We start from the raw sequence: 11,709 nt of genomic DNA, 5'->3' as shown, positions 1-11,709 counted from the left end.
TACTATTATACAGTCCATACATACTACTACTACTACTACTACAGATATTGAATATACCAAACAGTATACGAGAAACAAGTAGATATTATGCTTAGACTAATGAACATTGATATGTCATGATGTTAATCAAAAATCCGCTCCCACAGCCCGAATGTCGACAATAATAACGCCAGCCAATACACACACGATTTTAGAGATATCATAAGTCGTCACAGAAAGCAGAAAATAAAGAAAAATAAATGTACAGAGAATCAAAAGGCCGCAATTACAACAAATAGAGAGTAAAGATCACCGCCGCCACCCAACGTTCCAGATGACATGGGCGATATCGCGAGCAGTATTGACAGTGTCGGCAATGCGCCCAAAGAGCCCGCCAGAGGCAGACTCGCTGTCTTCGTACGGCATGAACATGCCAGAGGGAGTGAGATGCAGGTTTCCACCGTTGTCCAGTTCCTCGGAGTCTTTAGAGTCCACAAACCACGGACGATCACCGGGAATGTCGTAGTCTGAGAATCCCGATTGCAGGTCGTCGTCGTTCAACAGGAAATTGGAGTCTGGTCGTGGTGGCCGAAGGGTTTCAATTGACGGTGACGGAGATGTGTCACGCCCTTGGCTCCGTTGGTTTTGCTGTTGACGCCAGGGTGGTTCGGGGGTGTCGCTTCTGTATTTTAGTGTCGTAGAAGGAAGGGGGGCGATAGTCTTGCTCTCGCTGCTGAAGCTGTTGCGCGGCGTGGTTCGAGAGCTGGGCGATGCCTTGGGGCTGAATTGCTTCATCATGACTATGCCGTCATCTGATTCCGTTTCGTCGCCGTCGTCGTCTTCTCCAAGGAAGAAAGCAGATGGATCAGGGGCATGCTCTTCGTCGTCCTTGGCTTCAACGGCAATGCATTGTTCCACTTCGTTGTTGAAATGAATATGCCTCCTTTCCGTCGGGGACATCAGCCCGGAAGAAGTAGAGTTGGTAGGTGTGCAACGAGTCGAGTCGAAGCTGTAGCTCATCCTTCGATTTAATGGGAGGCCGACATCCGAGGTGGCTCTCACAAAAGACGGCCGTCCACGGTTGGATTCTGCCTTTTGTGCTTGTAAAATAGCACCGGCATGTTTCAAAAGCGTGTGTTGAGACAGCGACCTCTGAAGGATAGCCTCGGAGGCGGTTTTCTTCTTCAGGATCGACTTTCTGTCGAGAAAGGAATTCGTCGACGATAATCGACTGGGAGGTGGAGATTTGTTATTAGAGTCAAGTAGGGTCTTGTCCGTCTGTAGGGGCCCGTAGAGCCATGTGACATCGCAGTCTTTCAGCCAATTCAGCGTTTCCGGCAGCACGGTTCGTAGTCCGTACTTGGACTTGGCCCAGGTTCGCCACGATGCGTTCTCTAGCCGTACGCTGTTGCTATATCGATCCCTTCGGTTCACGACATAGCGCCATGATGCCCAAATATCCTCTTCACGCCATTCGTGCGAGAGATAGTCGACGTGCCTGTCGGGTTCCTCTTCAATCGAAGAGTCGTCACTGGCGGTCTTGTATATTGGGACGCCTGGGTATGGGGCTGCCTGCGACTGGTCGCTTTGAGTGTTGGAAGTCTCGCTTAGGGGTTGTGCAGCAGTCCCATCGCTCTCAAAGGCCAGTAGCGATACCCCTTCGTCCTCCTTGCCATCGGAAGTGGCGTCCAGCGAGAGACTGCTCAGAGTCGGGGTGTAGAGGGGCGGGGTGGAGGAAGGGCGGGAGACGGGCGACGTTGGGATGCTGGAGTTAGTAGACGGCGGCGACGAGCTGGAATCCTCGGCCTCGTAGTATTCGGGCATAGGTTGTTTGAGGAAGTGGCCGTGGTTCTCGAGGAAGTACGTCTGGAGTCGGGGAGAGCGCAACGGGTCGTCCCTCTCGCTGGGAAGCAACGCAGTCATTGCAGGAAAGGCCGGGGATACAGCCTGGACGATCTCGGTCACGGCATTGAAGGGTTTCCTTTCTGATCCGAGCAGCAAAGAGTGGCGAGAAAACGGGAGAATGATGAAAGTGACGAGAGTTCAGGTGTAGAAGCAGCGGGCGGCGTAGAGGCGCGATGATATCAGGCCGGGGAGCAAATCGGCTGTATATGAGCGAAATACGAGCGAGACGAGGGAGCAAAGAGAAGGGCAAAACACAAGACAGCCCGGTGATCCACCGATTGAGCTTTTTCCTATTGACTTTCAGGCCTGGTCTTTGGGTTTTGAAGCGGGCAGCGGCGACTGGAGAAAAAAAGCCGGGGAGCGACAAGCGCACTAGTTGTCGCCACCGCAAACGGCTCCCAGTCCCAGATCGACTGCAGCTACTCGACTAGCTTCAGAACCAACGCGCTGCTGTTGGTCTGGAATCCTGCTTGCTCTGGAGGCGGTGGATCCTCTCAGACACTGTGCTCGAGCGCAAGGTTTGCCCGTCTGATTCTCATGATGTGATGACTTGCGAGTACTTCTTACGACCGGCTGCTGGCTTGCATTATTATGACTAGCCCCTGCTCAGCCATCAATCAATTGATCGCATTCCTTTGTTATTATTCGCAAAGCACGCTGGAATACAGAGAGGCTCGACCAGACCCTTGGACCATCGCACTAGGCGAGCACTAGACATGGTGGCTTGCACGCCGCAGCACACAATGGCTTTAAGACGTTTTAGCCCTTTTGGACCGTTTCGCACCCCGGCCAGACCGTTGGAGTTGGAACTTGGCAGTCGAATAAAAGATGAGTACACCTTATCTTCGTCTTTTTCGTGTCGTTGTGTCGCTCATCGCAGTGCTGTGCGACCACCCCTTCAACCTGCCTGGCGGGGTACGCTACGATGCATGCTCCATATCTCAACGGCCCTATACATTTAATATTACGAGTACTACAGCAGGTTACTGTTGCTTTGTGCCCATCCCAGCTGTATCCACACCTCTAGGACGTGATACTCTAGATTATACAAGATTGCTATGCCTTATCGATCCTAGAAGATACAGCCGACACCGTTAGCCAATGTCTTGGACACATGTTGGCTTTTGCGTCTTGGATCAAGGCCTGAGCAAGCCACCGCGGGCGACTCCGTGCTATGCGTCTTATCCCCAGGAATCCCAGGATGGCGAACGAGCCCATGAGTCGAATTGACTGTGCTGATTGGCCGAAGGAGACTTCCTATCTCTAGAGTCAGATCTGATGGTACTATAAACCCATACTCGTCATCGACCATCTAGCATTTGGGTGCGTTGTCCGTATTCTCGCAGGTGGCTTTGTCTGTCCAGAATGGCCGGATCAGTAACGCAATCCAGCAACATTGCCGAATGCGACAGCCAAGATAGATAACGCAAGTCTATCACAAACGTAGAGACCAGGTCCCGATAACCGGATTTTGGTGTTTTGTCTCTCTTTGTCCGGAGTCCGGAGCAGCCCAATCCGGACAGACCGCAGACGATCATTCCATACGAGACAAAGAACGATGAGATAGTAATGTGGAAGACCAGCTAGAAGTCAACTTGGCATGTGGTAATCATAGCAGTCGCACTGTGCATCGCAACGCAGAGGAGCTGCGGCCTAAGCGTTTTATGCATTGGCGAGTCTGGATTCCAGATTGCATCAGGAGGAGGAGAAATAACAAGTCACTCATAATAACAGCACGTGAATTGTGGGGACCGTCGGCCAGAGCTTCATGTCAACTGCACCACGACGACAAGGGTCCCTCGTATGGCTACATTTTGTAGAAAATCCCGCGACAGACGACTCGATATTGACACCCTGTGCGAGAAAAAAAAAAGACTGCGCCTCTTTTTCTCCACTACTCTCACTCTCGCTTGAATTATATCTTTCGCTGCCGCTATTCGCATCGACTAATCAAGCCAGAATTGCGCCCAGGATGATATGCCGGCAATGACAACACCGGTGACACAAAGCAGGCTGATTCTTGCATATCCTCAGGACAGGGCCAATTGACATAATCACATCGCCATGGTGTCGTGATTTGCCACGGTCATCATGTCCACTGCCAGACAGACAGCCCCTCGGAGATTTCTTTTCAATGCGTGTGGGACTTGCATATCGACTACTGCAGTTGGTAGAAACTAGACCTGCAAGCTTGACATGTATGCTACGTACCGCATGGCCTCGAGCGTTTCTCTCAACGGCGAGATTTTGCTAGGCTGAGTTGATCAGAAGAGGGGAAAGACCCAGACCAAAGCTCACCATCGACCTCTTGCTACAATGATACTCGGAAAACACACTTGTCGAAAGCACTAATACATCAGCCCTGTCTAGAGCTACCAAGTCACTAACCAGTAGTTGCTTATCAGTCACGATTACTATTATTCATATTATTACCGGCCTTGCTATACAATTCCACAAGGCTAAAAATATCTCCGCGGCTCGCCATCGCCTCGACGCAGCGAGAGCTACTAACAATACCTCGTTTCGACACCGGGTATACTTCTATTCTCTATAGGTTGCGAGAAAGTCGCCCCCTCAGAAGAAGAAAAAAAAGGGTCCAGACTGTCGTAGTATCAAGACATCGGAACAAGTCGGGCTACTGGATTCAGCTAGGAGAAGGTAACCTCGATTTAGAATGCGTGTTGCCACGAGAATACATGTGAATTGGAAGTTCCTTTACTGCAAATAAATGCAACATGAAAAAAAAGGCTATTATTATTGTCGAGAACTTCACATGATTCCATGTAGAGTAAAGTAGACCCGCGCCCCCTATTGGCCGGCGGATGCGGGCATCAAACAACAACCCCGCAGCGCAATTGTTATCGACAAGAATCGTCAAGAGAACAACTCCTCCCCAGCAACACCAGCAAACAGCCAGAAACAAGACAAAATGGCTGATGTGGCAGATGCGCCACTGGAGCCTAGAGCTCGACACATCACATACTGCGGAGGTAAGCCTTTGTATTTTTTTTGGTGTTTGTCCTCGTGTGACGTTATCGCGGCTTCCCCTCTTTGGTAGAGAAATAGATATTGCAGTATGCTGATCTGTTGGCATTATAGTATGCACACTGCCACCAGAGGTATGTCTTTACAATCATAGTAAAAGTGGAACAACAGACTAATCCTTTTAGTACTGCGAATTCGGCGGCACATCCAAAAAATGCGAAGAATGGCTCGAAAAGAGCCACCCAGATCTGCACCAACGCCTATACTCTGAGGGCACGTGTCTCCTCTTCCTCCTTCACATATGTTCAATCTAATAATAATAATAATAAACTTGCAGAAGCACTAAACGCCAACCTCTCCACCCTCTCCGTCTCCGCCCGCGAACGCGCCGCCAAGGACGCCGCAAAGAAAGAAGCCAAAGCCGCCCTGGCCGAGACGCGCGATGCCGAACGCAAAGCCGCCGCCAAAGTGCAGATCAAGCGAGTCGAGCGCAACAAGCGGAAATTCGTGACGGTGCTTGCCGGGATTGAGGCGCATGGGCTGGATTTGAAAAAGGTCGCAAAGGAGTTGGGCAAGAAGTTCGCGACGGGGTCGTCGGTGACGAAATCGCCTGCGGGCACGGAAGAGATTACGATTCAGGGGGATGTTAGTGATGATTTGTTTGACTGGCTGGTCGATGTGCATGGCAAAGAGGTTCCCGAGGACAATATCGAGTTGATCGAGGACAAGAAGAAAAAGGCTGCTACATAAGTGACACTATAGCTGGGGGCAAAACAGACATAAAGACATAAAAGATATGAAATGATAATGAACTCGATTCCTTTCGGGATGCTATAATGGGTATCAAATAAAACAATGTACACTGCAGCAGCCGATACTCCCCTGGCCATGCAATTATAGTTCGTCAAACAATCGCAACGGGTCAGCCGGGTGATCAGACTCATACTCGTTTCTGATGGCTTGAGAACTCTCACTCGCCGACGTAGCAGTCTTTGAAGCCGGCGGAGATATGAGCAGTGACTCTCCTTCAGCGTCGCTGAGTTCTGGGAGAACCGGAGAAATATCAGCATTGGCTCCGTCGATAATTTGTGAGACGTCCGGCTGATGTGACAGCGAGGAAGACGGCCCGGCGATATTGCCAGGCCATTCCTGAACCACGTATGCAATGACCACAAAAACAGTCGCTGTGATAATAATAGCCCAGAAGATGCGCAGCCTGCGACTGACGCGCGCCTGCCACTCGTTCTCGCGGCGTTCCCATCCCTCTATTTCCTGACGCACGCTGTCCAGACGCTTCCCCAGGGCTTCCATTTTGTTTCGTCCGGCGCTCATGCGCTTTTCCAACACGTCGATGCGATCTATCTGAGGACGGAATTCTTTAAATTCGCCGAGTTGTTTGCGAAAGTCTTGTTCCAGGTTGGCATTGTCTCGTTCAAAGTCACCTTGCAGCGTTGAGTTCGAGTCAACGAGGTCTTGAAAAGTGCGTATTGTAGAGTATAGTGTTGACACTCGCTCCAGGAGGTTGTAGTATGTATAGTCGAGTCGTCGAGTAATGTCGGCTGCCAGCGAGCCTACCGAAGATAGTTTTGTCCGGAGCGACCTTGAATCATGTTAGCTAGGGTAATAATGATGGTAAAAAAAAGACTAGACACACTCTTCTCCCTTTTCTCTTCTCCTCTTCACCTCTTCTAGATCCTCCATCGTCTTGACCTCTCTCAAATTCGCCAAAGCCAGCTTCTTGCTGAAGTCGGTGCTGCCTCCCGTCGTCGCAGCCAAACTGCTCTGTCTGCTCTCGGCATTATGGGCGCTCGTTGACCTGGAGCTCTGCGCCGAGCGCGACGACGAGTCCAGAGTAACCGCCGGTTTCAGCAAATTATCATCGCCAGTGTCAGACTTTTCCTTGTCTCCTCTGTGAAACGTTCGGCTGGGCAGCAGGTTTCTTGCGCCGCCGGCGGACGCAATCTGGTTCACGGCTCGAGGGATGCGGTGATCGCGGGACTTTGAATGCCGGTGTTTTCTTTCATTGTTGGTATTATTGTTATTGTTATTTTCGACGGCCCTTGATTTATCAGGCTCGAGGTCGGACGTGTCAATAAACAGTCTCCGAGACCAGTGTTGTCGTTCCGCGGGTGCGCTGCCCTGGGCCGAGGTGTCTCTTGTCTGCCGCGACTCGGATCGGTGGCGATGATGCAGGTTAACGGGAAAAGTCTTTGCAGAAGAGAGGCGTGACGAGGGGTCTGGCAGCCTCTCGCTGTCCCTGGGGGGTGTAGAGTGGTCCATGTTCTCCTGTCAGGAGAGGTTCTTGGTTTCGGAGGTTTGGGGTTGATCGGCCGATTCGATGACGGGTGGATCGGATCGGCTTATATAGCCTTATCCAGGTCCGCATATCGCTATATTTATATGAATGGGTTTATGGTTAACTACTCCGTATTACTCAGGCAAGATTTGACAATTACACATCTTTGTTGGCTTTGGGGAAACAAGCTGTGGAGTGACTCGAGTCTGCGCATACAAAGGTGACACCTAGAGGCTATGGTATATAACATTCAAAACATTGAAACTGATCACTGATAAATGAGCACTTTTCATTGTCTCCTATTCACAGAATAACGCTTGGCTGAAAATATGTAGATGTATCAAATCAATAACTCCAAACACCTCATTACAAGACGTCTAAAATCTCGTAAAAAAGAACACTCAAGAGTTGAGCAGTTTGTTCCGTTTCTCTCTGCGCTTCCTCCTCTCGACTCGCTTGTGATGCATTTTCTCTGCCATCTTCTCGTAGCGCTCTTTTTCCTCCTTGGCGGCTCTCCGTTCCTTGATCGCTTGGGTATGTCTCTGCGTATAACGAACGTTGGTTAGTATTGGTCCATTGCGTTGAACAGTCCCGCACATACGTCTCGCTCCGCCTGCTTCTCCTCCCTCAGTTCGCGCTCGCGCTCCTTGATATTCGCTAGATTGGCTCGGTCTTCGAGTCGCTTGGCGTATGACTTCAGGCCGGCGGTCGGGCGAAAGGCCTTTTTGGTGGAGTGCCAGTTCTTGCCTGCAGTCGAGTTAGAGGGAAAAACCTCACAACCCATGAAAACGTACCATTCTGGCGCATGCCCACTGGCTTGGGGGCTGTGCTGGACATGTTGAGTGTGTGTATGTGTATGCAGCTGCAACAACGATAACAGACTGTTTCCTCCCAGAGAGAGAAAAACCCGAAAGTTATCTTAGCGCCATCAGATAAGCGGATCGCGGCCAAACGTAAATCCGCATCCCACTCGGAGCGGTGAAAAAAACCCGCGCGCCCAATCACAAAAGTCTTTCGACGACGTACTTAATATTTATCCTTGACTCGGTTCTCCTGTTTATTCCCCTTCTAGCCTCGATGCAACAGACCTGATGCCCTATTTGCCTGCGACCTGCATGTGATGCGACCCCCCGGCGAATAAATCAGCGCAACGCCGCACGCAGGCTGGCACCCGATATTCCCTCTCATATTATTTGTCTCTACTGGCCAAGACAAATCGCTCGCTCGCTCGTCTTTACATATCCACTCCCCCCCACCGCCAGCTCGACTTTGAATAAATACCTCCCCCGCCCTCAGTCATACCTGCTGCAGGCAATGTGCGCTCGATAGTCGTTTCTTCTACCCCTTCCCTGAACGACGACGCTGAGCGTCACCCGGCCTGTTTTCCTGGATGGCGGCTATCCCCCATGCTACCTATGAAAATGAGACGCCCGTCGAAGTTGCCCAGAGCCACGGCGTAGGCGCTCTCAAGGATATCACTTATGGCTCGGTAGGTTAGGTGACACTTGGACTCTGGGGACTCCAGCTCATTGTGGTATACTAGATTGCCGGAATCGTGGGGAAATGCATCGAGTACCCGTTCGACACGGTCAAAGTGCGTCTTCAGTCGCAGCCAGATGGCGTGCCCCTTCGATATACAGGGCCATTGGATTGCTTCCGCCAGTCTATTCACAAGGATGGCTTTCGAAGTCTTTACCGAGGAATCAGCGCTCCTCTGACCGGTGCCGCGATCGAGAACAGCAGCTTGTTTTTCAGTTACCGAGTTGCAAAGGACCTTTTGCAGTCAACAGTATATTCCTCCGAATCATTGCCGTTTAGTGGCCTGTTGATCAGCGGTGCAATCTCTGGTGCTTTTACGTCCATTCTTCTCACTCCAGTTGAACTGGTCAAGTGCAAGATGCAGGTTCCGTCGGCCTCGGGGGGGACCAAAACAGGACCACTATCCATCATTGCAACCGTGTTCCGCCACAGTGGGATTTTCGGTCTCTGGCGCGGGCAGATGGGGACTCTGATCCGAGAAACCGGCGGTTCATCGGCTTGGTTTGGCAGCTACGAGGGTGTATCAGCACTATTCAGAAGCTACTCTTCAAAGGAACAAAGCCATGCAAACACGCCGGTGACCCCTCTTCCATTACACCAGCAAATGCTCGCCGGAGCCGCTGCAGGCGTCAGCTACAATTTCATTTTCTACCCAGCCGACACCATCAAGTCTCGCATGCAAACAGAGGATATCGCGCTCTCTTCCGAGAGACGGTCTTTCTGGAGCGTTGGAAAGTCGCTCTGGAAGCAGCAGGGCTTAAAGGGTCTCTATCGCGGATGCGGAATCACCGTTGCGCGATCTGCTCCCAGCTCAGCCTTTATCTTTTCGATTTACGAGGGATTAAACCATTACATAGGGTAGAGGATCTACATTTTTCCCCCACATATACCTACATAAAACAAACATATTTATGACGACATTAGTGACATATGGGCGGCGTTTTTTTTTTTTTTTTTTGGCGTTTACGAATCTGAAAATTAGACATATGTATAGAGAATTTCCTATTTATAGACCTATCAACCAAAATAAATACGAGTATTTTGCCATGAATAGACTTCTATAATATTACAACAAAAGTACGCTATATGTAAATGGACATTCACCACCCCTTGCCGCTTTTATTAACATCACGTATCAGTACCGACGTTAGAATTTTTGCACAGTATGACTTTTATACATGATCAAATCCTTGGTTGGAGAAGGGAATTATGCCACAGGACGACTCACCTTGGATGCATCCACGGGTCTATAACCGGCTTACCTCGCGAAGATGATGCCATTATGTCTCTTACAAGTTCGAGGGAGTCATAACTAGATGTTGGCACCTCGTCAAAAACTATCAACATACTATGTATCTATCCAAATAGAACGAGCAAGCAATCATGGCCTGGTACACATGGCAAGATGCGTGTCTGCTTTTATTCTCGCTGTTGTTTGCATGATGGCTATTGTTTGCATGGTGCAAGAGAAAAGACCCTGCGGTGTTTCGTCTAAATCAGGACGTTCTCCTGATGGTTTTCGACCATCTATCTCTAGTTGACCAAACATGCTTTTCACTGAGCTGTAAACGGTACTATGATTTATTTGGTCATCTCACCCAACGTGATGAATTCAAATTCCCGCGACTCCTCGAGCTAAAAGCGCCATCGCTGTGCGTGGATAGACCAGAGGTTGAGCGCAACCCAGCTGCTGATTCAACTTGAGAATCGCCACTGGGCTTTCTGCGCTCTCTGCCTGAGGCTGCATCCACGGCGAGAATTCACTCCGTTTGCCCTTGAAAATCCTCCGTTTGACCGTGCATGTCATCAGTTTGCAGGGATAGTTGATTTATGTCCATGCATTTCTATAACTATTAGAGATCGAGCGGAGATCATTAAAGCGATTGAATCATCGCCACTGGGCTATGAGATGAATGGGCCGTTGAAACTATGTGTTGATATGCAACGATATGGGACGGATAAATATTTCCTTTCGCATACCTGCTCGATAAATACACGCGTTGATCGGCGTCTGGTTGTGGAAACTTCAGTTGAGATGGAAATATTTATCGATGCAGGCGACCAGCTTTGGGTAGATACTACATATGTCTCTCACTATCATACTCGTGGACGAATGGAAAACTGGATGGAGCCTATATTTATTTGTCCACACCGAGATCTATTTCAATTCCTTGCATCGCCCAGGTACACAAGCTTCTGTGAAGTTTGTGATTGCAGAATGCATTGGTGTCCAGGTAAATCTCATGGTAAACGCCCTATCACCGTGAGATTGGAGAGGCCGCTAGGTGATTTAGATGTCGCGGACAGGAATTGGCATGACAGTTGTCGATTCAACGCAAGGCATTTTTCCTGTTACCAAGATTATTGGTATACATGCTTCCCTCAGCATTTGATAGAAGTACCCGTGCTAATCTCAGCCATTGTAGGTATAATGTCCCGGGTTATGAACAAGGGAAGATAAATTTGAGGTAGAAGGTGAGGTTTTACATGTCGCCTTATTGTTTGTCATATTTCATTGATAAAACAGAGGGAGGGTTATATTCGCTTTGTTCTTGGATGTGATCAAATTGTATTGCTATCAATCGACCAGAGAATACACATGGAACTCCTATTCCTTATTTGTTATTATCCCACACCGATGTGACCCGTCCCCTCGGCCTGGTGATATTCTCTCTCTCTCGCTGTCCTAACTATTCCTCCTCTGCATGCGATCCATTGCCTTCGATATCATGATGCTTGCCCGGGGTTTTCGTCATTGCTGCTATCGTCTTACGATGAGGGTTGTTAGGACGATATTGACGAGTCCAGATGACGAATCTTAAAAAAAGCCTTAAACAGCCGTTATACCATAGCGTCAGGAGGGTTGCTCCAAATCTACAGAACAGCTTTCTTTCCACAAGCAACGCAGAATAACACATACATTGAGACGGGCCGTATGCCTACTACGCCCACCCTCCATGATGTAAGGCCCTGCCCAGCGCACCTTCTGAAATGGAGCGTTTGTT

The 11,709-nt window shown here is 49.7% G+C and overlaps 5 protein-coding genes across 5 annotated transcripts; 2 read left to right on the top strand and 3 right to left on the bottom strand.

Annotated features, from left to right (window-relative positions):
* Positions 1-288: 288 nt before the first annotated feature.
* TRUGW13939_01023 (uncharacterized protein) lies at positions 289-1,902 on the bottom strand (the record flags this gene model as incomplete). The annotated part of the gene is made up of 1 exon (XM_035484229.1): positions 289-1,902. The coding sequence occupies one exon, from the start codon at positions 1,900-1,902 to the stop codon at positions 289-291; it is 1,614 nt and encodes a 537-aa protein (XP_035340122.1).
* Positions 1,903-4,813: 2,911 nt separating this feature from the next.
* Positions 4,814-5,619, top strand: TRUGW13939_01022 (uncharacterized protein; the record flags this gene model as incomplete). Its single annotated transcript, XM_035484228.1, has 4 exons — positions 4,814-4,874; positions 4,984-5,003; positions 5,055-5,148; positions 5,210-5,619. 4 exons carry the CDS (start codon positions 4,814-4,816, stop codon positions 5,617-5,619), a joined length of 585 nt encoding a protein of 194 aa, XP_035340121.1.
* A 144-nt stretch (positions 5,620-5,763) lies between these two features.
* TRUGW13939_01021 (uncharacterized protein) lies at positions 5,764-7,149 on the bottom strand (the record flags this gene model as incomplete). The annotated part of the gene is made up of 2 exons (XM_035484227.1): positions 5,764-6,469; positions 6,524-7,149. The coding sequence occupies 2 exons, from the start codon at positions 7,147-7,149 to the stop codon at positions 5,764-5,766; spliced, it is 1,332 nt and encodes a 443-aa protein (XP_035340120.1).
* A 417-nt stretch (positions 7,150-7,566) lies between these two features.
* On the bottom strand, positions 7,567-8,002 carry TRUGW13939_01020 (uncharacterized protein; the record flags this gene model as incomplete). Its single annotated transcript, XM_035484226.1, has 3 exons — positions 7,567-7,707; positions 7,767-7,912; positions 7,960-8,002. The coding sequence occupies 3 exons, from the start codon at positions 8,000-8,002 to the stop codon at positions 7,567-7,569; spliced, it is 330 nt and encodes a 109-aa protein (XP_035340119.1).
* A 553-nt stretch (positions 8,003-8,555) lies between these two features.
* On the top strand, positions 8,556-9,566 carry TRUGW13939_01019 (uncharacterized protein; the record flags this gene model as incomplete). Its single annotated transcript, XM_035484225.1, has 2 exons — positions 8,556-8,654; positions 8,709-9,566. The coding sequence occupies 2 exons, from the start codon at positions 8,556-8,558 to the stop codon at positions 9,564-9,566; spliced, it is 957 nt and encodes a 318-aa protein (XP_035340118.1).
* Positions 9,567-11,709: the final 2,143 nt, after the last annotated feature.

This window comes from Talaromyces rugulosus, chromosome I (assembly GCF_013368755.1).
Source record: "Talaromyces rugulosus chromosome I, complete sequence".
In the NCBI taxonomy this organism is placed as follows: domain Eukaryota; kingdom Fungi; phylum Ascomycota; class Eurotiomycetes; order Eurotiales; family Trichocomaceae; genus Talaromyces; species Talaromyces rugulosus.
This window is presented reverse-complemented; position numbering and strand designations above follow the sequence as displayed.